This window comes from Rattus norvegicus, chromosome 3 (assembly GCF_021556685.1).
Source record: "Rattus norvegicus strain SHRSP/BbbUtx chromosome 3, alternate assembly SHRSP_T2T, whole genome shotgun sequence".
NCBI classification, from domain to species: domain Eukaryota; kingdom Metazoa; phylum Chordata; class Mammalia; order Rodentia; family Muridae; genus Rattus; species Rattus norvegicus.
In genome coordinates this window covers 75,889,691-75,917,498 of record NC_141536.1, presented here as the reverse complement: position 1 = coordinate 75,917,498, position 27,808 = coordinate 75,889,691, and the positions used below count along the sequence as shown (strand labels likewise).

General features: G+C 44.0%; 1 protein-coding gene across 1 annotated transcript in view; it reads left to right on the top strand.

Annotated features, from left to right (window-relative positions):
• The window catches only part of LOC147995562 (uncharacterized), a 28,505-nt gene extending 16,826 nt beyond the window's left edge, over nucleotides 1-11,679 (top strand). Inside the window, exons 4-7 of the mRNA XM_087655046.1 lie at nucleotides 6,299-6,463; nucleotides 7,077-7,184; nucleotides 9,447-9,645; nucleotides 11,326-11,679. Of these exons, the coding sequence (XP_087511172.1) occupies nucleotides 6,299-6,440 (142 nt within the window). The 3' untranslated portion in view covers nucleotides 6,441-6,463; nucleotides 7,077-7,184; nucleotides 9,447-9,645; nucleotides 11,326-11,679. The remainder of the gene's footprint in view (nucleotides 1-6,298; nucleotides 6,464-7,076; nucleotides 7,185-9,446; nucleotides 9,646-11,325) is intronic.
• The last annotated feature ends 16,129 nt before the right edge of the window (nucleotides 11,680-27,808 follow it).

Sequence of the window (27,808 nt, the reverse complement as noted above, 5' to 3'; positions counted from 1 at the left end):
AGACGCTACTGGCACCAGCTTTTTTTTTTTCTTTAAGATTTATTTATTTATTTTATGTACTCTGAAGCTGTCTTCAGACACACCAGAAGAGGGTGTCAGATTCCATTACAGATGGTTGTGAGCCACCATGTGGTTGCTGGGAATTGAACTCAGGATCTTTGGAAGAACAATCAGTGCTCCTAACCGATGAACCATCTCTTTAGACCAGTGGGAACTTCCTAAAATATATGAAGATGATCTAACTTACAAATAGTGAGGGAGACTGAACCCCAAATGGCCGTCTCTTGACACCAAGTGAAACTTCCAGTACAAGGTCTAGGTTGTATTTAATTGAGCTGTTGGCCAAGAGGTCCCATCGAAATCCCTAAACAACCCAGGCTGTTGCTAAAACAATGAATTGTCTCCACAGACTGGTGGGTGGGGCTGTCCCACTGCTGAGGACAATACAATACCCACACAACTCGTTGAGCATAGAGACGCCAAGCTGGTGCCTATGTGGACCCTCACCTCTGTGTTCTAGTGTCGTTGATGAAGAAAGGCACTCGGAAGGCTACAAAATGAGAAATGTGGATACCAGCACAACCACAGAACTTTTGACCTACAAACTGTACTGCCTGAAAGATACGAAAGGCCAATCTTGTCACAGAATTTGTGGGAAGAGCCAACCGATGTCTGATTTGACTTAAGGTCCATTCCATGAGATGAAACCCATACCTGACACGGCTTGGGTGACCAAGGACCAAAAACTAGATAGCCTAGAGACTTAGGGTAAAACCAAACACTACTGGTCTAAAAAAAAAGTATCAATAAAAAGACTTCTAATGATATTCTGCTATACTTATAAATCAGTGCCTTATTCAATCATCGTCAGAGAAGCTTCCTCCTGCAGCAGACGGGAACAGGCACGGATATGTCACATATGTGACACATCACATAGAGAGAGTAGAGAGAGTCCTTGGAACACATAGCTCTAAATGGGATGTCCCCATCAGAGCTCTCCCCTCAGAGCTCAGGGAACCCCATGGAAGAGGAGGCAGAAAGTGCAAGAGCTGGGGTGGATAGAGGGCACCAGGAGAACAAGGCCATCAAAATCAACTGAGCAAAAACCACACGAACTCATAGAGACTGAAGCAGCAGTCACAGGGCGTGCGTGGGTCTGCACAGGTCCTCTGTGTGTGAATTCTAGCTTTCAGCTTAGTATTTCTATGGGACTCCTGAGTGTGTGACTGAGTGGGTCTCTGATTTTTGTGCTGTCTCTTAGGCTCTTTCTCCTTCTGTTGGTTTCCCTTGTCCAACTTCTGTGTGATGGTTTTTGTTTTATCTTATTACGTCTTATTTTGCCATGCTTGGTTGTTATCTCTTAGAAGCCTTTTCTGATGAGAGACTGAAAGGAAATGAAGGGAAGGGAAGGTGGGGAGGAACTGGGAGGAGCAGAGGGAGGAGAAACTGTAATCAGGAATTATCGTATGAGAAAAAGATCCATTTTCAGTAAGAGGATAAAAGAAAAAAAGAAATGAAATTACTTGTTGGTTAGTGGCAAAGCTATTCCTGGGCCTTCCCAGTTCGACTCTCCTCCACTCACGGTTTAGTTTGAAGACAAAGATGAACAGCTCTCAGGACTGCAGAAGACCTGATATATATTCACTCCAGGAGACCAGGTCTGGAATGGGAAGAAGGCCTGAACCCTATACCCACTTCTTCCCATCGGCAGTTGGGGAGCAAAAAACCTGGTCTGACTGGTTTCCATTCAGATTTACAGCCAAGCAGTATTCACTCGGTAGGAGAGAGTACAGGACACCAGATATAAAGTATCAGTATGGGAGCAAGGCCTAGTCTCAGCACTCCAGGCCTTGTGGCAGTGTAACCGTTGATTTGATGCTTCCAAGGCTGTGGGACTGCCAGGCACTTCCAGTGGCATCTCTTAGGGCCCAAGCTTCCAGCAGAAATTGCTAGACAATATCCCCTCCTGTGTTTGTCAATGAGCCGTGAAGAGTTAAAGCTTTTCTAAAAATGACAGAGAATTGGTGGGACTAGTAAGCTGCCGAGAATCGAGGGGGTGGTGACGAGGCCTCATAAGCTGCACAGACATGCTTTTCAAAGTGCTTTGAGTCGCAGGGTGGTGGTGGGCACTGGGAGCTGCTGCGTGGGTTGGTTGTCTAGGCTCCGCATTCGCTTGAACCTAAATTGCAGTCGCAATGACTGACATTCCACTCGCCTACCGAGCTGTAGCTGGGAGCTCAGCAGTAGTGGTGCACCAGGGGTTGGTCTAGGCGCAGAGTTATCTCAGAATGGAAAGTGATTTTCAGTTAATATGACCAGGTTATTCGATGTTTCTTCCTGTCTCACAGTTGAGAGGGCGGAGGCTCGATGGAAATTAGAATTCAAGTCCATCCTAGGCTCCTTTCCCCATCTGTTTGTTGCGGGTGTGTGTGAGAGGGTGACTTAATTCTTTCCCTCCATTTCAATGAGAAAATGCCACGTGGCGGAGGTGGGGGGAGCGTGGGAGGGGTGCTGGCAATTTCCGTCTGTAGGAGTGACGACATGGCTCTCTATTCCCAGCTGCCTCCCTTTGTTTGGGAACTTCACCAGGATGGGCCTTTCTGCAAACATGAGGCAAATTCCCGCTCAGCGCTCAGCGTCCTTGGGGACCAGGGTGGAGTCACCTCAGTCTCCACACACTGAAGTGAACAGAGACCATTGCCAGTGGTCTTTCATCCTGAGGAGTCAGGGACATCTTGGAGAAGAGTCCATCCTGACCGTTGGCACTCATTTATTCCTTCATTTCGGGAGCTTTCCCAGGCCTTGGGAGTACACGGATATGTTTTCTAAGTTGAACTTCTGGCAGAGAGGTTGTGGGGTTCCTCAACAAAGCAGCCCAAATCAGGATTGTAACTGGGAGGCTGGAGAGATGGGGTGGGCTCAGTGGTTAAGAGCAAGTATGGGCTTACACAGGATTCAGGTCCAGCACCGAAAGCAGGTGATCCACAAACACCTATAACTGCAGTCCAGGGGATCTGGCACTTGCTTCTGGCCTCCAGAGGACACCCGTACTCAAATGTACAACCTTACACACACACACACACACACACACACACACACACACACACACACACACACACACACACAAAATTTTAAAAATAAATTTAAAAAAGATTGCAACTGATTCTTGGGCCAGGGAACTCTGGGGTCTTGGATATCATTATGGTGGTGCCTTCATGCAGAAAAAAGTATTTGGGGAAGAACCAGAAGCTTTGGGTAATATTAATTAATACTTAAGTATTTTTAAATCAGGAGAACTAGTGGGAGATAAGGATATACAGTGTGAGGACAGAATCAGGGGATGTGGCTTAGAGGTGTTCTTGGCTGTTAGAGGTAATCTTTAAAATTTGAATTTAAATGCCTGTAGGTGGGAGGGAATCACAAACTTCCTCGTTCTCACAGCTCCCTAGCCGTCCCATCTGATTCATATATTGATCAGCCATCTGTCTAAACTCTGGAACTAACTGGGTGTTCTATACTAACAGCAGTTGCCTGTGCTCTTTGAGGGGTCATGCATTTGAATATGACGATGGAAAGTGGCCTTGTATTATTTGAATATATATATATATATATCATCCATTGCACTTGTGTTTATTGAGCACTGTTTCAAGACTGGCAGCTCTAAGCATTGGGAATAGGGCTGTGAAGAAAACAGACAAACACGGAACTTGAATTCTGCAGCAGGTTGCCGGAAATCAGTAGAGACGATCCATCACTGGATAGTGGTTAAGTGGTAAAGAAAACGATGCTAACAAAAACTACTGAAAGCTGTTCTTTTACACCGGACCTCACGGGGCAGGACCAACCCGAAATAGAGTCACTCACACTAAAGCCACAGATGAAAACTGAGACCTTAAAGGGACAGATAGCAAGTTTACCTAAGCAGGAGCCTCCAGTCTGCCTGATTGAGTGTAATGAGGAGTGTCCCTCTTAGAATCTATCTGTTTAAGGACTCAGGGCATTGGGCACGCCAGCTCATATACTAGGCGAACTCTCTAGCAGTCAGTGTATCTTTACGCCCGCCCCACTTTTGTTCTATTTCTTTGTTTCCACCTTATCACCTACTTCTGCCATTTCTCGTGGCAGGTAGTCTATTTTTTTTAGACTAGGGGGCTTCCCTGATTCATAATTTGCAAATATGAGCAATTAAATCTGTAAAATCAGATCAAGCAAAGAAGCAGCTAGACCCAACTTTTGTCTTTTGACAGGGGAAAATATTAGAGGAGGTTTATAAAATGAATATTTAGCAGAAACTACAAGTAAGTAAGGTAGCTGGTCATAGGGCTAACAGGGGGCAAAAGCAATCTAGACATCATCTAGAGGCATTGAAGTGGGGCCAGGCCTGGCATGTTGAAGAGAGCTCTCATACCACATTTTACTCTACATTTTCTTGTTACTGTGAGGGACCCATCGCTGTTCTCATTTACGATGGGCAAACTTGGCTAAGAAGGCCAAGGACTTTGCTCCAGATTGCACAAGAAACCCAGGTAGACTCTACTCCAAGGGAGAGCTTGTGCTTCTGAATACTAAGGCATTAGATTGTTGCAGAAATGATTGCCTTGGCTTTGGTAGACTCAGGTTGTCCCTTTACTCCCAGCTGCAAGCAGACTTTCCAAGTCCTGGAGGAAAACCCTGGGTGTGGTAGTAGGAGGGAGAGTGAGTCAAACCTTGGCTGGCTTCCTGCTGAGTCACAGCTACTGGGCTGAGGAGAGAGGCCCATGGGTCTTGGTCCTCATCTTCTCCTAGTGGCAAGTTCTTCCCTTTGCAGGAGACGCCTGTTGACAGGCCATAACTGCACACCAACATTGAATGAATTCGTCTGACTTTCCTAAGAGTTTGTGGTGAAATTGCTGTTGGCCTCCACCTCTTCTTTTTTTTCCTTTTTTAAAAAATTTATTTATTTAATGTATGTGACTACACCATGGCTCTCTTCAGACACACCAGGAGAGGGCATCAGATCCCTTTACAGGTGGTTGTGAGCCACCATGTGGTTGCTGGGAATTGAACTCAGGACCTCTGGAAGAGCAGTCAGTGCTCTTGACCACTGAGCCATCTCTCCAGCCCTGGGCTCCTACATCTTAATGTGATCCCACAGCCAGCAAGAGGGCACAGTCATAGAGGCTTTTTGCTCATGTCCTTCATAGACACATTCTGTCCCTTGTCAGTCCTACTTGTATCCCTCTGAGGATGAACTGTTCAAAGACAGCCCCAAGCTTGTCCTGCCAGGAGAAAAATGGGTGAAGAAAGAAAGGGAAGCTGTGGATGTCACCCTGGACTCCGACGCCTAGATGCATTTATAAACACAATGGACAGGGAAAGGCTGAAGCATGCCGGATTTGTTAAGTCTTCAAAGCACAGGTTCATGAATAAGCACAGCTGGTCCCTATTGTGCATCTCAACTATGCCGGGCAACCCTCTAACCACTCAACATGTCTTGACACCTTTGTTTTCATTTCTATAACCTTATACCACCTTAGAAGGGATGAGCTTTCTGAGTGATAGGTAAGGAAGTGGAGAAATACAGTTGTCATAAATTGGAAAGATCAGAAAGGGTAGCAGGGACAAAATCCAGAAGTGAGGAGAGTGCAGGCTGGATTCTGGGTTGGGACTGAAGCAGAAGGACAGAGGGGAGGGGGCTGCAGCTTAGCCATAGTCTTTGCTCATCATGTATGAGCCCTGGGTGCCAGGCCGGGTACTGAAAAACAGTGCAGGAAAAGGATGAAGAAGAAATTGCAGTGAGGGAAGAGGCTGGAGGAGATAGCAAGGCTGGCTAGACTTAGTCAGGGTTTAGTCTCAAAGTTCATGGGTGGTAGAGAGGAAGGCACAGAACATTTTCTTTTTGGTGTTAGGTATTGAAGCCAAGGTTTTTGTATGCAACCACATCCTCTACTTCCGAGCATCTCCCCTTGAAAATGTCTTTTGAATTATTTGAAGAGATAGGGTCTCACGATGTTGCCCGTGCCAGCCTCAGACTCCTGGGCATGAACAATCCTCCAGCCACAGCCTTTTTGGTAACTGGGACTACAGGTTCCTGCCTTTGTACCTGGGTCCTGTGGTTTATTTACTATTTTAATTTTAATATTTTTTGAGACAGGGTTATGTACTGTAGCTCAAGCTGGTCTTGAACTTGAAGCAATTGCAGCCTCAATTACTGAGATTCCAAGCGTGTGCTGCCACGCCTGGCTAAAGTACCTTTGAGTTGATTTCTTCCAGGTCTCGGACCTGTATGTTTCCAATTTGGTTCAGGGTTGTCTTGCAGAGTGAACAGTGGGATTGAACAAAGACAGCAGAAGGAACTCAGATTCTATGTGGCAAGGAGACACATGAGCTTATCATTCCGCCTCCACCTGGAGATTGCAAGGATGCCTTACCAGATCTGGCTTTATTGTGCTGGGAATTGATCTCAGAACCTCATGCATGCTGGGTAAGCGCTCTACCAACAGTTACATCTCCAGCCTGGTATTCATCCTTGTAGCACTTTATTCCTTTCCTGTATGATAACACAGACAATTAATTTGTAATCATACGTGAGGACGACCCACTCATAAGGTTATGACAATGATTAAATTAGATGGTGTAGGTGACATGTAGAACTGGAACCTATGTGAGGGAGAATTGTTCTGAGTTATCACACTGTCTTTCTAGGCCCCAAATGACTAGCATATTTAATTATTGATAATTTCACAAAATCTAAGGTATCTTATCAATTGTACCCCATACCATTATTGGTGTCTTTCCATGAAATTAAAAGACCAGGGAGAAAAGCTTTCTTATTACACAGAAATTTTTGTGTTCCCTGTATTCAAAGGTCTCCTTTAAGTCTGGCTGTTATGTAGATTTTTATTTTCCAGGGAACTGTTTTTTTCCTGGCCTTTAAACTGTTGTTTTTGTGTTTAATGTTTAGTGTTTTGTGTGTGTGTGTGTGTGTGTGTGTGTGTGTGTGTTCTGTGTGAACATGGGCACAGCATAAGCCATGTCACATGTGTGGCAATTAGAGAACAACCTGCAGGAATAAACTCTTTCCTTCTATCATACAGGTTCTGGGATCGAATCCAGGACATCAGGTTTGGCGGCCGTCTCCTTTACCAGATGAAACATCTTGCTGGCCTTTCTTTGCCTTTTTAAAAATTAAGGGGAAAAAAAAGGTAAGAAAAAACATGTCTCATGGAGCCCAGGATGCTGTGAACTTTTAAAAAAAGTAATTAATTTATTTATTCACTTTACACCCCCTCCGCCTGGTCCCCCTCACAGCTCTTCCCCTCATTCCACTTCCCCTTCTCCTTTAAGAAGAAGGAGGCCCCCCTGGGTATCACCCTACCTTGGCAATCAAATCTCTTCAGGACTCAGCGCATCTTCTCCCACTGGGGCCAGATAAGGCAGCCCAGTTAGGGGGACAAGAATTCACAGACAGCCAACAGATTCAGAGACAGTCCCTCATCTCCATGCTCCAGTTGTTGGGGGATCGCATGAAGTCTGAGCTGCACATTTGCTCTGTCTGTCTCTGTGTGTGTGTGTGTGTGTGTGTGTGTGTGTTGGGGGGCGGAGCTCTAGGTCCAGCCCATTCTTGTTCTTCGGTTGTTGGTTCACTCTCTCGAAGCCCCCAAGGGTCCAGGCTAGTTGACCTGTTGGACTTCCTGTGGAGTCTCTTTCCTCTTCAGGTCCCTCAATCCTTCCCCCAATTCTTTCACAAGACTCTCGGAGCTCCATCAAGGTTTGGCTGTGGGTGATGCTGTGAAATTTTGATCCTCCTGCATCTACCTAAGGAGTGATGGTCATATACCTGGCTTATACAGTACTGAGGACTAAACCTAGAGCTTCCTGCATGCTAGGCCAGCTCTACCGAATTGCATCCTCAGTCACAGTACATAATTACTCTTCATTTTAGTGACAGATCAGCCTGGGATCTTTTTGAGGACATTATAATTGCCATTAAACCAATACTTATGGTATTAACAATACATTTTCCTCAACAATGCTATGTCATAGTTTCTCAAGACTGAAACATTTCATATTCTGCAGGGAAGTCCCTTAAGCAGGAAGGTAAACAATTCAAAATAGCTTCAGGAAGTACCTGAAACTGACCAGATTCATTAGGCCTCTCCCTGTCCTAGTAAGCAATCAAACAGTGAAGAAGTCTCAGAAAGCCAAGTTTCAAAGAAGATTCTTTGAAGAGAAAAGCTGCAAATAAGACTCTGAGACCAGACTAGCTACCTAGGAGAAGCAGTTTTAATTAGAAAAGAGAAATGTTGTAATTAAAATACAACATCAAAACAACAACAACAACAACAACAACAACAACAACAAAACATTAGCTAAGGACACATACATCTGTGGGGAGACCTTCCTGAAAGATACTAGCCAAACTGCCCGAAAGAGGTTTAGCTCAACCGAGTCACTTGGAAAAGATACTCTCCTGTCTGTTGAGCTTCCTGTGGACTGTCCCTTGTGCTCCAGGTTCCCAGCTTTTGTGAACTGTAACCTGTACTGGGGTGGGCTTTGGTGATGCAGCTGTTTGCAAGTCATTCTGCCCCTGTAAGTAGCCCCTCACATATATTCTTGTAAGTAACCCCCAAACACTAATTGGTTCACCAACTTAGACTTCGATGATATCCATACTTTGGGGTGTCTAGGATTCTCTATCTGGGGTGAGTAGATGTGTATATAGGAACTCTACAGGAGGAGTTTTGTCACACAACAAAGGGAAAGAATCAGAGAGAGAGAGAGAGAGAGAGAGAGAGAGAGAGAAGAGAAGAGAAGAGAAGAGAAGAGAAGAGAAGAGAAGAGAAGAGAAGAGCGCACTCTGTAGCCTCTGTAGGCTTTGGTCAAGAGAATAGAATCTCTGGCCTGGCCTAAGTAGAGACCTAACATTCCAGTTGGGCCAGGTCATTCACTTGGCCAAAGGACCACCTCTAGAAAAGTGGACTCATTTTAAGCCATGCTGAAGAGATAAATGGAATAATTAATCCTTGATGAGATAATAGAATTCCTGTCCCCTAGGACAGCAGCTTACAGGCTAAACTCATATAGCTTTGTAAGTCTGTCTGCCTTTCTGAATTATTCAGAAAAGCGTGACTTCTTTGTTCTGCTTCTCCTCTAAACTTCCTTTCCCTAACACTCTTATGTAAGATGCCAACTCCTGGAGAGACCTGGTCATGATCTCTGTGTCAAGGTCTCTCTAAAAAGAGTTCTTATTGTCAACAAGGAACCCTGGCTTGAACTTTACTCAAGACACCCAGAAAGATGTGGGGTTTATCTGTTATAGACACTAGCTATACTTAAACTGACACAAAGCCAAATGCAGGATTTGGAACACCCAGACAAGTTTGGTTTAAGCCATGGGTGAGTTTCAAAAGTCAATTAGTAACCACAGAATGTACTCCTATAAAATCCAACCATCTTCACATCAGCCAAATGTGAGCTGAACAAGAAGCTGAACACCAGAGAACATGCCAACCGCATGGAGAAAAGCCCACACGGCCTCAACCCTACACAAGAACTGAAGGCAACTGAGGAAGGCTGGGAACAGGAGAGATGGCCCTCCCCATGGAAGAGCACACCAATGAATTGTCCAGTGTCATACAGTCAGCCCTGAAAACATACATACAGGTAACATATAGACTCATATTTGGACCTAATATGAATAATATGAATACACAAATAAATACATATATGCAGTAACAACTGATGAAAAGGGGCATGAATTTGAAGGAGAGCAGGGAGGGGTGTGTACGAGTTTGGAGAGAAAGGGGAGGAAGAAATGTTGTATTTAAAAATGCAGTCTCAAAACAAACAAACAAAAAAAAGTCAACCAGGGAAACATATCTGTTGGAAGTATGGAATTTCTAATTTCACCAAGCTTCCGACCCATTTTTTTTCACATTTTTAAATGGATGTGTAAGTCAATATACAATCAGTGGCACCTCAAATAGCTAAAAAACTACTGAAATTTGGGGTTGCTTCATAATTATCAAATGATAAAAGAGAAATCACATGCCCCCTTGGGGGTCTTTTCTTATAAATAAAAGAATTTAAGGATGGACACAAATATAAGATCAAGGACAATTTTTTTTTTTAGAACTTAAAAGAACCCCCACCTCCAGGGCAGGCAAGCTACAAAGTCTCAAAAGCTGGAGAGTGGAGGAGGGAAGACGGAAATCTTACATTCTCTGAGACTGTGAGTGCAATGCCACATTTAACCACAAGGGAGGCTGGGAAATGTAGCCTTGCACAGTTGTGAGGAAGAAAAAGATGGGGTTGGTAGTTGGTAATCATCAGGTTGTACAGGAGAGGAGTTTGTTTTTGTTTCTGTTTTGGTTTGTTTACATTGTGTGTGTGTGTGTGTGTGTGTGTGTGTGTGTGTGTGTGTGTGTGTGATTGCACATGTGTGTAGATGAGAGGACAACTTATTCTAGGGATTAAACTCAAGTCACTAGGTTTGGCAGCACTCACCGTTTGGGCTGAGCTATTTTACTGGTCCCGTATATGAAAATGAAGCACTGTAAGGGACATGGCGGATTAAGTTAATTCTTGTCACCCTCAAACACCATAGTGATATTGTTCTCATTTTTAAGATAAAGAATTGATATACAAGGACGTGAAAGGCTTGGCTAAAGTCCTGTAACCCCACAGGCATAAAGGCAGAGTTGAGTTCTCATTTGCAGACACTTTCCAGGACATGTATTAGCTTCTCTGAACTATATAAGAAGGCACGGAAAGAAAAGCCATTGTTCCTTATGTATGTATGGGATGCTTCATGAGAGTGTCACTTGTCTTGTCTTTTCCTGTCCTTCCTCCCTCTCTCCCCTTCTTTAAGACAGGGTCTCACCATGTAGCTCTGGTTAGTCCAGACTGAAGCTTGCTATGTAGACCAGGCTGGCTTCTGATTTCCACTGTTGGCATTGTAGGTGTAGGCCACTGTGGTGATTTGAATATGCTTGGCCCAGGGAGAGGCACTATTAGGAGATGTGGCCTGGTTGGAGGAAGTGCATCATTGGAGGAAGTTGGTCTTTGAGATCCTCGGCCTGGCTACCTGGAAGCCAGTCTTCTCCTGTTTGCCTTCCAGAACAAGGTGTAGAACTCTCAGCTCCTCCAGCACCATGGTGCCTGTATGCTGACATGCTTTCTGCAATGAGGATAATGGATTGAACCTCTCAGCCTCTGCAAGCCAGCCCCAATTAGATGTTGTCCTGTAAAAGAGTTGCCTTGGTTGCGGTGTACGTTCACTGCAATGGAAACCCTAATTAAGACAGCTACCATAATATTGCCTCTCGTTTCTCTTTGTCCTAGGCTAATGATTTCACTAATTACCATGGATGGGATCTGGCTGCAGCATTTGTGGCCCACAAATGCCATTTCTTTGTCTGGTTCTGGCTAGGATGAGTCTTCTTTGGGGTACATGACAGTTGGCTAACAGTCATTTTGAAAACCGAGTTGCGTCTGAAGACAGAGATGAAGATGTACAGACACTAAATGAACGTTAGAAGAGAAGATGAGCCCCCAGTGTGCAGATTGGGCCCTCGTCTGAGAGACCAGCAGGAGGACATGTTTTGGAAACACGCTATGTATTCATATATAGGCATAGGCCATGAACTTGGTTATATTAAAGAGCTATTGCGAATTCTGCTGGGTATGGCAACAGTACTAAGTATGAAATGTACTTTTTTTTTCTTGAGACTAGGTCTCACATAGCTTGCTATGTAGCTGATGATAAGCTTCCATTTGAGATCCTCCTGCCTCCCCACTTCTTTGATTACAGACATAGGCCACCGCGCTTGGCTAAAAATTGTCGTTTTCAGAGATGGATGCTATGCCTGCATTCAAGAGCAAATGTGAGGATGTTTGCACTTAAATCTAAAACATGTCACCAACAGCATTAGCAACAGAGAAACAGAAAAGCAAACAGCAAAATGCTAAGAATTGTTGAAGGTGATGAATACAGGAATGTTTGTTTTGTTTATTTTCCTGTGAGGTGTTCCTTCTGAAGTAAGGCCGTGGGACACTGCACGGATTAAACATCACTATCTAATATTTTTCTTGTGTTTGTTAGTTGATTAGTCAATTTGTTCCTGCCCCCACTTGACTCTATGTGAAAACAGGACTTTGCTATATTTCTCTTTAATATTTTAAGATTGACGATAGATTTTTCATATACTATATTCTAATTATAGTTTCCCCTCCCCTTGCTTCTCCCAGTTCCTCCCCACATCCCCTCCCATCCAGATCAATGCCTTATATGTTTTCCCTTTTATTGAAAATAGATTTTTTCTCACATAATATTTTGATTATAGTTTCCCCTCCCTCTACTCCTCCCAGTTCCTCCCCACCCCCATTTCATCCTGATCCACTCTTTCTGCCCCTCATTAAAAAACAGGCTACTAAGAGATAATAGTAAAATATAATGTAATATAATATAACATATAATATAACATGATATAAAAACTAACACATCAGAATAGGTCAAAACAAGCAAAAGGAAAAGTCCAAGAAAATGCACTAGAATTGGACATAGATGTAGAGACCCACTTGCTTTCACACTCAGGAATACCACAAAAAAACTAAAGTGGAAGCCATAATTTATACTCAAAGGCTCTGTAGGTAAAAGAGAAAAAAGGATGTATACATAAATAAAATAAAAATTGAAATAATTTTTTTAAAAAAAAGAGGAAAAGTCCTGACTTGACATTAGGAGACAAAGAACCTCCAAAGATTCCATTGAGTTCATTTTCTGTTGGGCGTATACTGCTGAACATACAGCCTACCCTTAAGAGTGGTTTATTTCCTTAGTGAGACTTCCTTGCGGAAAACTAAATGTTCCTTTTCAAATGGTTATCCATTGGAGATAGCTTCTGGGTTAGGGATGGGGCATGTGCCCACTTCTTTCGGCACTAGGACCCCATCTGGTGCAGACCTGTGCAGGCCCTGTGCATGCTGCCTCAGTCTCTGAGTTCATTTGTAGTGATGTGTGTGTTTTCTCTCTTAATTTGCTGGTCTGGGATTATTTATTCCTCGTGTCTTCCTTAGGTTAGAGTTTTCCTTCTAGTGCCTTCAATAGGGCTGGGTTTATAAATAGATATTGCTTAAATTTGGTTTTATCATGGAATGCCTTATTGTCTCTATTATAATTGAAAGTTTTGCTGGGTATAGTAGCCTGGGATAGCATCTATGGACTCTTAGAGTCTGTAGATCATCTCTCCAGGCCCTTCTGGCATTTAGAAGCTCCAAACAGAATCCAGGTGTTCTTCTAGTAGGGATGCCTTTATATGATACTTGTTTTTTTCCCTTGTGGCTTTTAACATTCTTTCTTGCTTTTCATGTTTGGTATTTTGATTATTTTGAATTTCCTTTTAGGTCTAGTCCATTTAGTTTTCTGTATGATTCTTGTACCTCAATAGGTATCTCTTTTTTTAAGTTAGGGAAATTTTCCTTTATGATTTTGTTGAAAACATTTTTGTGCCTCTGACCTGGGTTTCTTCTCCTTCCTCTTTTCCTACGATTCCTAGATTTGCTCGTTCCACGGCATCCCAAATTTCCTAGATGCTTTGTGCCAGGAATGTCTTGGATTTAATGTTTTCTTTAACTGAGGTATCCAGTTGTTTCTCTATTGTGTCTTCAGTGCCTGCCTCTCACTTCTTGTATTCTGCTGGTGAGCTCTGCCTCTGATGCTCCTCTCTGAGTCTAAATCTCTCATTGACCCCTCATTGACCCCTCACTTGGGTCTTACTTATTGTTTCTATTTCTACTTCACATCGTGAACTGTGTTATTCATTTCCTTCCCCCGTTTGCTTGTGTTTTCATAGATTTCCTTAAGGGATTTATTAATTTTCTCGTTAAGGACCTTTGTCCTTATCCATAAAGGGTAGTTTAAGGTCTCTGTGCTTCAGCTGTGTCGTAACACTCAGGGCCTGTAGTGGTGGGGTTGCTGGGCTCTAGTGGAGATAGACTGTCCTGGGTGTTATTGACTGTGTTTTTATGCTGGAATCTAGGCATCTGGGGTTGGGAAGGTGCTGGTCTCTGGTCTTGTCTTCGTCAGGTGGGTGTTTTGTTCCTTTTTGTTTCCATCTCTGGATTGTAGGAGAGTGTGGTGGCTGTTGCTTGGTTGGAAAGTTTTCTGGGATCCCGCTAGGTGTGGTCAGTGGGGGTTCCAGGTAAAATGTGTGTCTAGGTCTTGGGAGTGGACACTTAAGGGTGAGGATGGGTGGATGGGGGTATGAGGGGAGATGAGGGAGCTCTTATTGGGATGGTAAATAATTAGTTAATTAATTAATTAATGAAAAATGAGGATGAGCCAGGAGGGGTGGTGCTGAGGAGGTCCACAGAATGTAGGAAAGCAGGGTGTTCCATTAGGATCTGTTTAGTCCCCTGGCAATGGGGGCAGAGAGCGCGCGAGGAGAGGCCACAGCAGGGAGTCTGTTACAGAGCTGGGGAAAAAACTGGCCTACTTGTTTCTCTGGCAGGCTTGGCTGGTGGGTTCCTGGGGAGTGTTTGCTGCAGTTCTTGCTGGGATGAAACTAGGAGTGAGAAGGGGTGGGGAGGAAGTTTGGAGTCGGGGAGATCTGTGTTATCCACTGGAGATGGGAGCAGAGAGGAGAGGAGGCCGCAGCAGGTGGTCCACTGCAGAGCTAGGGATGAGACTGGGGATTGGATTTCAAGGAGAGCTGAAGATCTGCAGTATGGTTGCCAGTGTCTCTGGCCCCAAGTGTTGGATCCACACCCTTTCTGTCTCTTGTTAGAAGACAAACAGGTATCTATGGTAAAAAATGACAAAAAAAGAAAACAAAATCAGATATGACAAAAACAAACAAATCAGAATAGGACAAAAACAACTAAACAAGAAAAGGAGCCAAAGAAAATGTACGACAAATACATACGGATCAGAGACACACATGTTCACACACACAGAAACCCCCTGAAAACCACAAAACTGGAAGCCGTAATATATAGGCAAAGGATCTATAAGGTTAAAACAAATGCCCTTACTTAAAATTATGGGACAAAAACCTTCAAAGATGCCGTTAAGTTTATTCGTGCTGGCCATCTTCTGCTGGACATGCAGGCTACCCTTAAGAGTGGTTTGTTTCCCCAGTGACACTGCCTTGGAGAAAACTCATTTTCCATTTGCAAGTGTCTATCAATGGAGACTGCTCCTGGGTTAAGGATGAGATGGATGTCTGACACCTAGCACAGTGGCTAGCACAACTTGAGCTTTTAAATTAAAATTAAAATTGTTTTCCTAATAAACTAGATTTATTCGATTCCCCATGCCGGGTGAACTCTGCAGTCTCTGCAGCCTCGCTGCACCTCTGCCTCTGCCTGGCTGTAATCCTGCCTCTCCTGTTCTACTGTTCACTCCAATTGTCTGTTCTGTCTCCATCTGTCCCTGGCTGTAGCCCTACGAAGCTGGCGGTCCCCAGGTAGGCGAGAGTCCCAACAGACTCATGTCTCCTGGCACCTGAGATTTGCTGCCACTGCCCTGTTGAAGCACTGACTGTCACATGTCACCAGCACTCAGAAACCCTTTGTTTGGTTGACGGCTAACAGATCACACTCTTGCTCCAACTTCTGTTTTTCTTTCTTGATGAGAAACCCTTGGGCTTGGGAGATAGCTCAGTTCATACAGTGCTTACCATGCAAGAGTGAAGAATTGAGTTCGATCTCCAGATTCCTGTAAAAAACTGGGTGTGATGCTGCCTGCCTTTGAAATTCCAGTGCTGGGGAAGAAAGATCCCTAGATCAGCCTCCCTTAATTGGAGAGTCCCAGTGGAAAATGTTATCTCAAAAAACAAGATGAAAGGCTTTTGACACCTGAGGTATGATGTGCCTGAGGTTGACCTCTGACAGACAGGCAGGCAGACAGACAGACAGACAGACACACATACGCACACTCACATACACATGCACATATACACAGAACACATTAACATACATTTTTATGCATGCATACATGGATTCACATTCCTGAACACTTACACTAACACACATATTCACACATGAACAAATGAATACATACACTCACATACATAGTTTCACACACACTCATACACAGATTCATACACCTGAACAGATATACTCAATACACATGCACACACATACACCTGAATACATACATTCACACGTACATGCACACCCCCCCCAAACACATACATACACACATCTGAACACATGCACTCATATACATATGCCTAAATACACATACTCATGCCCACATATACTCTCACACATACTCAGATGAATATACCCCCTGAACACATACACTTACACACATATGCACACACACATGAACATATGCTCACTCATACATGAATTTGAGCACATAATACAAAAATATATACTCAGACATACATGCACACACCTGAACACACATATTCATACACATGAATAACATACACTCATACACATGCATACACACTCGCAATCCTCTGAACACATACACTCGCACACATGCACACACACATACACAAGAATACCCCCAATATACATACATGCATGCATATATGCATACATACATGCAAACATACATACCTTTATACATACATTCATACAAATGCTTATACAGACTCACACATACCCCAACATACGCACTCACATACATATGCATACTCTTATGTTCACTTATACAATACACCTGAACACACACATGCTTTCATATTTAATTTTCTTTCTATGTTATGTATCTATATTTTTCCTGTGCAGAGGATTCAACCCAGGGCTTTGTGCATGCCAGGGAATGCTTAAGACATACTGTCACGTGCCTAGTTCTTTTGGTACTGTTTTTAATTATACAGATAACATACAACCATTGTAGAAAATTAGAACGTGGAAATAAACTAAATGAAAAAAAATCATTAAGGCAGTCTAAAAATCTTCTCCCTTTCTTATTGTTTGGATTAACTATTAACATTTTTCTGTGCATATGTTCACTTTTTAAAATATAAAATGTGAGATGTTTTTGCGCCAGGCACTATAGTTCATACTGTAACCCAGCACATGGGAGACTGAGGCTGGAGGATTGCCCATATGTTTGAAGTCAGCCTGGGGTACATTGTGAGTTGCAGGCAAGCCTGGGCTACAAAGTGAGGCTTCACCTTAAAAATGAAATGGATTACTTTTGCTCGTATTTTGTCATCCATCGAGGTCCTGACTTTTCTTCTGAAACAAGAGGTGTTAATTGGTGATGTCATTTGAAATATATTCATTCATACATACAGGGCTATGCCACACTTTCTTAGTAAGTCCTGCACTGGTGGTGGGTTCTTCCTACTTCATTATTATGCCAAACTTCCTCACACATATCTGCCTTTCGCTTATCACTTTTATTTTGTTGAGTCCTTCCTGCCTGCCAGGTTGTTTTCCAGAAGCTGGAGAAACAACAGTGGATTCTGGGTGTAGAGAAGCCATCATCATCACTACCTTCATCATTTTTTCCCTTTTAAAAGATGAGTGTCACTAGGTGTGGTGGCAAAGTCCTTTAGTACCAACACCTGGGAGGCAGAGGCAGGCAGATCTCTGAGTTCAAGATCAGCCTGGTCTACAAAGCAACTTCCAGGACATCCAGGGCTCTATTACACAGAGAAACCAAGTTGAAAAACAAACAAACAAACAAACAAACAAACAAACAGATAAACAACCAACAAAGATGGGTGTCTCCAGAAGAACTCAGCCCACAGAATCAACCAAGTAAGACTCACAGGGGCTCGCAGAAGTGGCAGTTGCGGAGCCTGCCTGGGTCTGCACCAGGCCCTCTGCGTACATGCTGTAGTTGTTTAGCTTGGGGTTTTGTGGGTCTCCTGCTCCTTACTCTTTTGCCTGCTTGTGGAACCCTTTTCCTCCTACGGGATTGCTTTATCCAGACTTGATATGAGGGTTTATCCTTAGTCTTAGTGCATGTTGTTAACGCCGTGTTTGGTGGATGCCCCTGGGAAACTCTTTTCTAAAGAGAAATAGGGCAGGGAAGTGGATCTGGGGAAAAGGGGAGGTGGGGGCTGCAACTGGGAGGAGGAGAGGGAAAGGAGGCTGTGATGGTAATATATCGTATGAAGAATAATGAAGAAAAAGAGAAAAACGACGGGTGTCTTGTCTGCCATATCGCCAAGGGCAGTCTTTCACTTGAGGCTCAGGTGATTCTCCTTCTGTAGTCTCCCATGCAGATGTATTGCACCATGCCTGGCTCTCCTCAGTGGCTTTTAATATATATCAGTGACTCCCTCCAGAAAGACTTCTATTCCCAGCAGCAGAATGTGAGTCTCTTATGCCTCCCATGCACACCACTGTCCTCAGAGCCGGATCCAGATGCCTCTTGGCATGTGTGTGCAGTGTATTGAGCCTTCATGCTCTGCTCACTGTCTCCTTTCCTTCCGAGGTCTTCTCTTGGCCACACCCCTGCCTTTTGGGATCAGCTCTGGCCTCTCTGTCTGGTCCCTTTGCGCTGTGTGGCTCCAGCTCACAGACCTTGGCTTCCTGCTTGGCACCGAGCAGGTCTTTGATTTTGACATTCCCTGCAGATATTCTCTCACCAGCTCTGGGCCCATGCAGTGCTTCCCAGAGAGTCAGCCACTGCACACTGGCCTCCAGTAGAAGACACAGCCGGAGAGCAAGAAGCTGGCAGGCCTCTGGGGCCCCGAGGCAGAAGGCAGTTTTACCTTCCTTTGCTTCTCTCTTCCCCATTAGTGGCTTCTCTTCGCAGGATGTCAGCCACCACGTCAGTGAACTCTTGTGCTGGGACTAAGCCTTTCCCAGAAGTGGGGTGTTCTTTGGCTCCATGAGGATTTGTGTATGTTGAGTGGCCATGGATTTGAAGAGTGAAAACAGAGGGATCAGAGAACCTTGTCTGAGAGGTCAACCTTGTATGACCACAGTAGAATAACATTTGGGATATCTGTCCACAGATATCACCCGTGTCTATGCATCTGTTCCTAATAGAAGCGACTTCTGGTGGCCATTTTTATATAACTCTGTTCCTTCAGTCCCATTGCTTAGACTATAGGTAGATGTGGGAAATGGCTCTGGCTAATTGCACTCCATCTAGGAATGGGATTTGAGATGGATTAAGAGGTGCTGTAAACCTGAAACAGGTTGTCCAGAGGGCCACATGCATTGTTTGCAGCCCTGAGAATGGACACCTGCCTTCACTCAGCAGAACCTGTTCACCTGGCTAAAGTGTTTTGAATATCAATTCTGATTATATGTGAAAGAACTTTTGTGTTAATTTTTATTACTTGTGGCAAATATCTGAGAAAAACAACATAAAGAAAGTGTTTGGGTTCAAGTTTATGAAGCTTTAGTCCATGGTCACTTGGCTTTATGGTCTGGACCTCTGGTGAGGCAGAACATCATGGAGGAGGAAAACTGCTCACTGCACGACAGCCAGGAAGAGACAGAGGAGCAGGAGAAGGATGGGCAAGAGGAAAAGAAGGGGAAGGCGGGGTGGGAGTGAGAAACATACATTATATACATATCTATTGTATACTTACATAAATATCAGTATACATACATATGTATTTATATACTTTTCAAAGGCACTCGCTCAGTGATCTACATTCTCCAATTATACCCTTCTTTAATCTATGAACTCAGCTCATCAATTCATTAATCCATTGATAAAGTTATTACCCTTGTAATTAAATCATTTCTCAGTAGTGCCAGCATATGGGGACCAAGCCTTCAACACATGAGCCTTTTGGGAGAACATTTCATATTCAAACCATGACAACCGTTCTTCATGTGTGTCTGGTATGTGTGCATGTATATATACATGTGCACATGTGTGTAGGTGCACATGTGTGCAGGCCTGAGGTTGTTGTAGGGTGTCTTGATGGTTCTCTACCATATACATTAAGGCAGCATGTCTCATGGAACCCAGAGTTCACTGTTTTGGATACTTTAGCTAGATGGCTTTCTTTGTGGACCCCTCGTCTCTACCCCCTGAGCACTGGGATTTCAGGTGGGCCCCTACACCTTCCTGTTATCTAGATGGGTTCTGAGGATCCACACTCAAGGCTTCAGACTTGCATGGCAAGTGCTTTACATGGTGAGTCTCCTTTCCAGTCTCTAACAACTTCATAGACCTTAAAAATTGTATAGAAAGGCATGTATATGATATATATCGACATCAGGCAAGAAGGTCAGCTTGGGCTGTACACTGAGTTAGAGGACTGTATGGACTACACAAGACCCTGTTCCAAAACAAAACAACTGGGGTTGGGTGGCTCATAGCTTTGTGTGGCTCAGGTATGCAGAAAACACACCTGTTTGTGTGCTTCTAGTTGGCGCCAAAAAGTCAGGAAGCAGGAGCCAGGGATCCTCCTGGATGTCAAATACTAGGCCATGGGAAAGACTCAGGCAGAATCCTTCATTGCTCTATCATGTTTAGCTCTATGGTACTTCAGTGTGGATGCCAGTCACTGCACCAGCGGGGAAGGGAGGAAGGCACATTGGGCTTTATCAGAAAGGGCCTTGAAGCCAACTTTTGTGTAGTCTTGTCTGTACAGATCACAGCTGCTCTGCAGGCTTCTCTCTGATATATTTCTCTGTTGAGGACCATGACCAAGGTAGAAACAGTCCCAGAATCAGCCCCATCCAGCCCAGCCCATCTTGCTTTTCCAAGTCCCAGGGGCTTGAGATGCTCCATGATCTGCATGCCTTTGATGACTGCAGCCTACAACATTTGGCTAACTCAAGCCTACCGGGGTTTCTTACATCCCAGAAATGCATGGGGATCAGTTGACCATGGTGGAGGCTAGAGCAAGGGAGAGCTCATTTTCTTACTAGTTACACAGAGGAGAGACAGCTGGATGGGGGGTTACTATAGAAGCACTGCTGATTTCCAGAACATTTGTGTTATCATTTGCAAATCACTTCACTTCGCTGTCAGTCTCTTTATCTTTACTGTGAGCAGGTTGAATTGCATAGCTTCTGATTTTTTTTTTTGTCATGAATTGCATTATATAGTTCCCCACAGCTCAATGTGCTAAATGCAGAGAGCAGCAGCAGCTTTTAGCAGATACATAGATGCAAGCCTCAGGAAAGAGGAAGACAAAAACCAAAACACAACAACAAACAACTAAAAACACCCCACCTCCTGATGGAACTGTCAACAATGGAAAAATAACCACATGAATAAGAAGAGAGAGAGAGATGAAGACTTTATCTGTATGTCTCGAAGTCACTAATTTACTACTTGCATTTAAGGGATTCAGTGATGTCCATGCTGTCCTTGGCAGGAAGTTGAAAGTTAAAGGGGCATGGACAAGACTGCTTGAGGTGGGGAAGGGATTCCATTGAGGGACTTCTGTAGGCTAGGCATGTCTGTTGCCAGAGGTGGATCACGTAGCAAATACAAGCTGTGGCTGCAAGCAGAGCTACGTGTGCCTCCTGTGTGTATTTGAGTGAGTCCCTTAGACTTCTTTGGTGTCTCAGCCATGGAATGGGGATCATGATGGCACCTTTGAGTATAGGTTTGGGGGCAAGGAGTAGCTGAGATCAGGAGAATCAGAGCTGGTATACAACTGCTGCCTTTTCGCTATCTCGGATTCCAGTTTCATGCAGGCAGATGAACACTCACTACGGTGTTCTTTGTAGTCGAAGAGGTATAAGCCTTCCAAAACCATTTTTACTTAAGCCTGGCAAGGGAGTGTACAACTGTACACCCAGTGCCAGGAAGCAAGGGAGGAGAATCAACAGTTCAAAGTCATCCTTAGCTACAGAGCTTAAGATTAGTCTGGACTACATGAGAACTCACCTCAAAAAAGCAAAAGAAGGGGCCAGTAAGAAGGTTCAGAGGATGAAGGCTGGCATGATGGTCCTAGGGACTTACATGGTAGATAGAACTGTCCCATAAGTTGTCTTCTGACCTCTATGCATGTCCTGTGCCATGGGTACCCCTACTCCCCGCATACACATAGAATAGATGAAGAAATGTGAAAAACCCAACCCTACAAACAAAAAAAAAATAGGGGTGTGGGAATAGCTCGTCAGTAAATGCTCACTATGTGTGAGGATTCCAATTTGGTCCTCTGCACCCATGAAAAAAGTATGTTATGGTGGCACACATTTGTAATCCAAATAGAAGGTAGAGACAAACAGGTTTACTGGCCAGCTTAGCTTACTTGGTGAGCTCCAGGCTACTAAGAGCGTCTGTCTCAAAAATCCAGATAGATGGCTCCTTAGAGGGAATGACACCTGAGACTGTCTTTTTGTCTGCATAGGCATGTGCACATGTAAGTACATCCATATACACATAAACATAAAAATTTCACACTGGACACGTAGCTCTTACTTGTAATGCCAGCCCTTAAGAGGCAGTAACAAGAGGATTAACATGAGTTTGAGGCCAATCTAGTTTACACAGTGAGTTTTAGGTCAGCCTGAGATACAAAACAAAACAAACAAAACAAATGACCACACACTTAACTCCTAAAACCGCCAGAGGAAAGAAAAAATAAGAGTAACTATTCCTCAGAATATGAGCGAGGGAACGTAACTGCATTTCTCGTCTGTGTGCTGCTCAGTGCAGATTTCTGAACCCTGTTCCAAGAGCTCATAGTTGTTGAGGTGAGTGTACAAAAATGGGCATGTTATCTAAAGGCAGGGAAAAGAACTTTGATAAAAGGTCAGGGACTGTCCAGGTCAGGAGCCCATACTTTTGGCAGGCAGATTTTAGAGGTTGTTTCTGTTCTCAGGATAACTCTGCCTCTGCTCTCTGAGCAGGAAAGGCCCGATCTCCAAGCCCTGGTTCTTGTGAGTGAAGTAGACAGCACTTCCAGGACGCAGCACTCCACTGCTGGCTCGGTTTGTCTGAGTTTAGTTAGTGTGCTTGTTAGTCTGTTCTCTGAGGTCATGACAAATACCTGAGACAATCAGGAGGACAGGCACATCTTTGGCTTCCCGTTTCAGAGGCTCCAGTCTATGGTCACTTGGCCATCTTGCTTTGGGCTTGTGGTGGGACCATGCGACATGACCTAGGCCCAGGGTGAAAGAAAGTTGTTCATCTCACGACATCAAAAATCTCAGTGTCTCTCTCTTTTTTTTCTTTTCTTTTTTTCGGAGCTGGGGACCGAACCCAGGGCTACTGAGCTAAATCCCCAGCCCCCTCAGTGTCTCCTTTGATGGCATGTCCCAGTGGCCTTACTTACATCCATTGGCTCCGTCTTTTAAAGGCTCAACCATCTCTTAAGGACAACACAGGTTGGTGTGCCATCCTTTAGCCTTTGAAGGGCATATGAAAGCCAAAACATAAGGCTTTCTAAACCTCTCTGCCCCTTTATGGAGCAATTGACAATATTCTAGATACTGTCTGCCCCAGCAGAGGGGACCTGAGCTGAGGGAGGATAACATGAAGTTGGACTCTCAGCTAACCCGAGGTGAGCATGTACTGAGTCTTAAGCTTTGGGAGATTGCAGTGGCACCAGCAGAACTTAGTCTATCCTGACCAATTCACACACCCCTCCCTAACAGGCTCTCACTGTGTCACCTTTGGCTGGCTTGGAACTCACTTTGTAGACATGGCTGGCTTAGAATTCCCAGAGATCCACCTGTCTTTACCTCCTGAATGCTGGGATTTCAGGTGTGAGCTACCTGTGGCCAATGTATAGGATTTGAATTGGTCCATCTGGTCTAAAAGACGTTCTTTTTTTTTTTTTAATTATTATTAACTTGAGTATTTCTTATATACATTTCGAGTGTTATTCCCTTTCCCGGTTTCCGGGCAGACATCCCCCTCCCCTTCCTATGGGTGTTCCCCTCCCCATCCTCCCCCCATTGTCGCCCTCTCCCCAACAATCTAGTTCACTGGGGGTTCAGTCTTAGCAGGACCCAGGGCTTCCCCTTCCACTGGTGCTCTTACTAGGCTATTCATTGCTACCTATGAGGTCAGAGTCCAGGGTCAGTCCATGTATAGTCTTTAGGTAGTGGCTTAGTCCCTGGAAGCTCTGGTTGCTTGGCATTGTTGTTCATATGGAGTCTCGAGCCCCTTCAGCTCTTCCAGTTCTTTCTCTGATTCCTTCAACGGGGGTCCTATTCTCAGTTCAGTGGTTTGCTGCTGGCATTCGCCTCTGTATTTGCTGTATTCTGGTTGTGTCTCTCAGGAGCGATCTACATCCGGCTCCTGTCGGCCTGCACTTCTTTGCTTCATCCATCTTGTCTAACTGGATGGCTGTATATGTATGGGCCACATGTGGGGCAGGCTCTGAATGGGTGTTCCTTCTGTGTCTGTTTTAATCTTTGCCTCTCTCTTCCCTGCCAAGGGTATTCTTGTTCCCCCCCTTTTTTTTTTTTTTTTTTTGGTTCTTTTTTTCGGAGCTGGGGACCGAACCCAGGGCCTTGCGCTTCCTAGGCAAGCGCTCTACCACTGAGCTAAATCCCCAGCCCCTCTTGTTCCCCTTTTAAAGAAGGAGTGAAGCATTCACATTTTGATCATCCGAAAGACGTTCTTTTTATCATACTATCTGCTCCAGATCTTCTAAAAAGAGATGTTAATGATTGCAAACATGTCCGTAGCACTTACTTTATTCCAGTTAACATTACAAGCGCTTTAGCTATTTTAATGCAAAACTCTGAGAGACATAGATTATCAATATCAGCATCCTCACTGATGATAGATAAGGATATCGGAGCATAGAGAACCTATGGGACTTGAACTTGTTCAGAATCACACAGCTAAGACATGGCAGTATTTGAAGTAAGTAGCTGACTCTATTTGCAACAATCCACATATGTACCTACTACACTTGGTTCCTAAAGGCAAAGCCCATGCATCTGTCTGTCTATCTGCCTAATTGTATAATTATACATATAATTAAGTTATATTATATGTACATATATATATCTATGTTCGATCTATCTATTTATCTATCTATCTATCTATCATATCTATCTATCATTATTTAGATTATAGGGTACTTTCTTCTCTATCAGCAATTATTGCTGATTATTTCTTTTTTCCCCCCCACTTTTTTGTTTCTTTATTAACTTGAGTATTTCTTATTTACATTTCGATTATTATTCCCTTTCCCGGTTTCCGGGCCAACATCCCCCTAGCCCCTCCCCTCCCCTTCTCTATGGGTGTTCCCGTCCCCATCCTCCCCCCATTACCGCCCTCCCCCAACAATCCCGTTCAGTGGGGGTTCAGTCTTGGCAGGACCAAGAGCTTCCCCTTCCACTGGTGCTCTTACTAGGCTATTCATTGCTACCTATGGGGACAGAGTCCAGGGTCAGTCCATGTATAGTCTTTGGGTAGTGTTGCTGATTATTTCTGATACTGACTTCAGAAACCTAGGTAGTTTATACACTTAGCACAATGTGATTAGGTTTTATTTTCAATTTGGAAAAGAGGGGAGTCCGAGACCCCTGAGCCTAAGCCCACTCACCTTTTCTAGTTTTTTAATCTTCCTTTGTTTGAGGGGCTATTCCTGCAGTAGGCTCCTCTGTATTCTGTCCCCTGCTTCCACTCCTGGACATTGTGCAGTTGTTCTGGGGCTGCCTTTGTCAGGTTCTACTTCTGTGAAGAGACACCATGACCATAGCAGCTCATATAAAGAGAGGCATTTTATTGGGGCTGGCTTATGGTTTCAGAGGTTTAGTCCATTATCTTCATGGCAGGGCATAGGCAGACATGGTACCTTAGAGTTCTACATACATCCCAAGGCAGCAGGAAGAAAAAGAGAGTGACTTTTCTTTTTTTTTTTTTTTTTTTTTTTTTTTTCCGGAGCTGGGGACCGAACCCAGGGCCTTGCGCTTCCTAGGTAAGCGCTCTACCACTGAGCTAAATCCCCAGCCCCGAGAGTGACTTTTCAAATAGTGCTACTTCCTGGTGACAGAGTGTTCAACTCTATGAGCCCAGGGGGCTATTCTTACTCAAGCCACCACACAAGCCTTGGACAAAAGCTCTTGTCTTTTAGGCTTTGAGTTTCCTTGTTACTTCCTCTTTCTAGGTATTCTAAGACCATGAATCTTGGGTCTGTCTTGCCAGGGTATGAAGATTGGTTCTTCTAGCTTTGGAGGAGGGCTGGGGGCACAGAAGCAAGTGGGTTTATCATGTCACAGAATGCTGGGGACCCTTGAAGGCAACAGCTGTCTCTCCTACATTCCCAGTTGACTACACTGAAAAATGTGTTACACACAACTGTCTGTTTGGAAGTAAAGCATTGCTTTCTATAACACACACACACACACACACACACACACACACACACACACACAGAGGGGTGGAGAGGAATAAAGAATTAGGAAAATACTTAACGATGCAAGTGCTTGAAGTAAGAAACAGAAAAGGTCACCAAGCAAGGCACTCCCAGGCTGTGAGTGTGGGGCAGGTGATTCAGGCTTCACTGAGGGAGAATTAAGGTCTGACGGACAAACATGGCATTCTAAGCAGAGCCCAGTTATTAGTCCACAGGAAACATCCTGTTACCATTATGAAGATAAAGTGCTACTTCTTCTTCTTCTCCTTTTTAATAAAGATTTTTCTGAAAGTCTTCCTTTCAATTCTGATTCCATTCAAGTTATCGAGGCAGGAAGGTCTCAGGGCAGCCATGCCTGCAGCATTAGCTAATCAGACTCTCAAGAAACATTCCATTCCGCTTAGGAGGACCTTGGAGAATGGTTTGCTCATGGTGGCTTTTAAAGTACACAGAGGGTTGCCAGGCTGAAAGGACTCCCTGTGGGGCTGGTGACCTGGTTTGAGGCTGGTGCCCAGCAAGCCTGCCTCCTGCTGGGATGTAGGATGCCATTAAGGACCTGTCTTCCTCTTCTAGGTTCTTGTGTGTGTGTGTGTGTGTGTGTGTGTGTGTGTGTGTGTTGAAGTGGAAGTCACAAATTCCGTCTCTTAACTTTCTGAAATTGGTGGGAAACAGGCTTAAGAATGTAATAATAAAAGCAACAGTTACAGACAGCACACAAGAGCACTTGACGTCACCTTTTATCCACAAACATCAAGAGCTGAGGTATTATGGCAGAGTGCCAAGAGAGAAATGGTTTCAGTTCCTGGTTTTATCATACACAGCTGCGTGACCTTGCATAAATAACTGATTCTCTATCAACTACTTATCTATTATCCATCCATGTATCTCTTTATATACAATTATTATTAGAGACACGATACAGGTAACTTAACAGAATTTTGTAAGTATGGTTGATAGCAAGGAGTGCTTAAAGAGCTGGTTTAAAATATGGAGTCCAGCATCACCCTTTAGAGGGAGTTTTAAAGAAAGACCCAGTTGCCCCCCAATCCCAATCTGCCCAGTATTTTCTACCAGGCGACTTGGGAATGTACCCTTCTTGTTTTTGTATTTTTATGTGCCTGCTTCTATATTTAATAAAACTTAGCCTTTATGTGAAGGGGAAGTGATAGGAAAAAGGTCAAATATCATTCATTATACTGTATATTCTCAAGGCAAATGCATATTGAACTTTGCAGATTTATTTCTGAAAAGCTGTTTTGCAAACAGAATATGGTATGAAAGTGTGTGTGTGTGTTTGCGTGTGAGTGTATGTGTGTTGTATATGTATATAATTAGTGCTTTATCTTGCTATTCAAAGGCTTGCACTTAATTAAGTATAAATGGAATGAATGCTATTTGCTGTGAATGCAATGATGAACCAGATGCAGGCCCTGTCTTTGAGCAGCTTACTTGGACTCTGTGAGGACAGCAAACAAGTAGACAGAGGGGATGTAGCTCAGATGGTCGGGTGCTTGCTTAGCATGCATGAAGTGGTGGGCTCAATCCACAGCACCACGTAAGCAGGGTGCGGTGATGCATGTCTATAATCCTAGCACTCA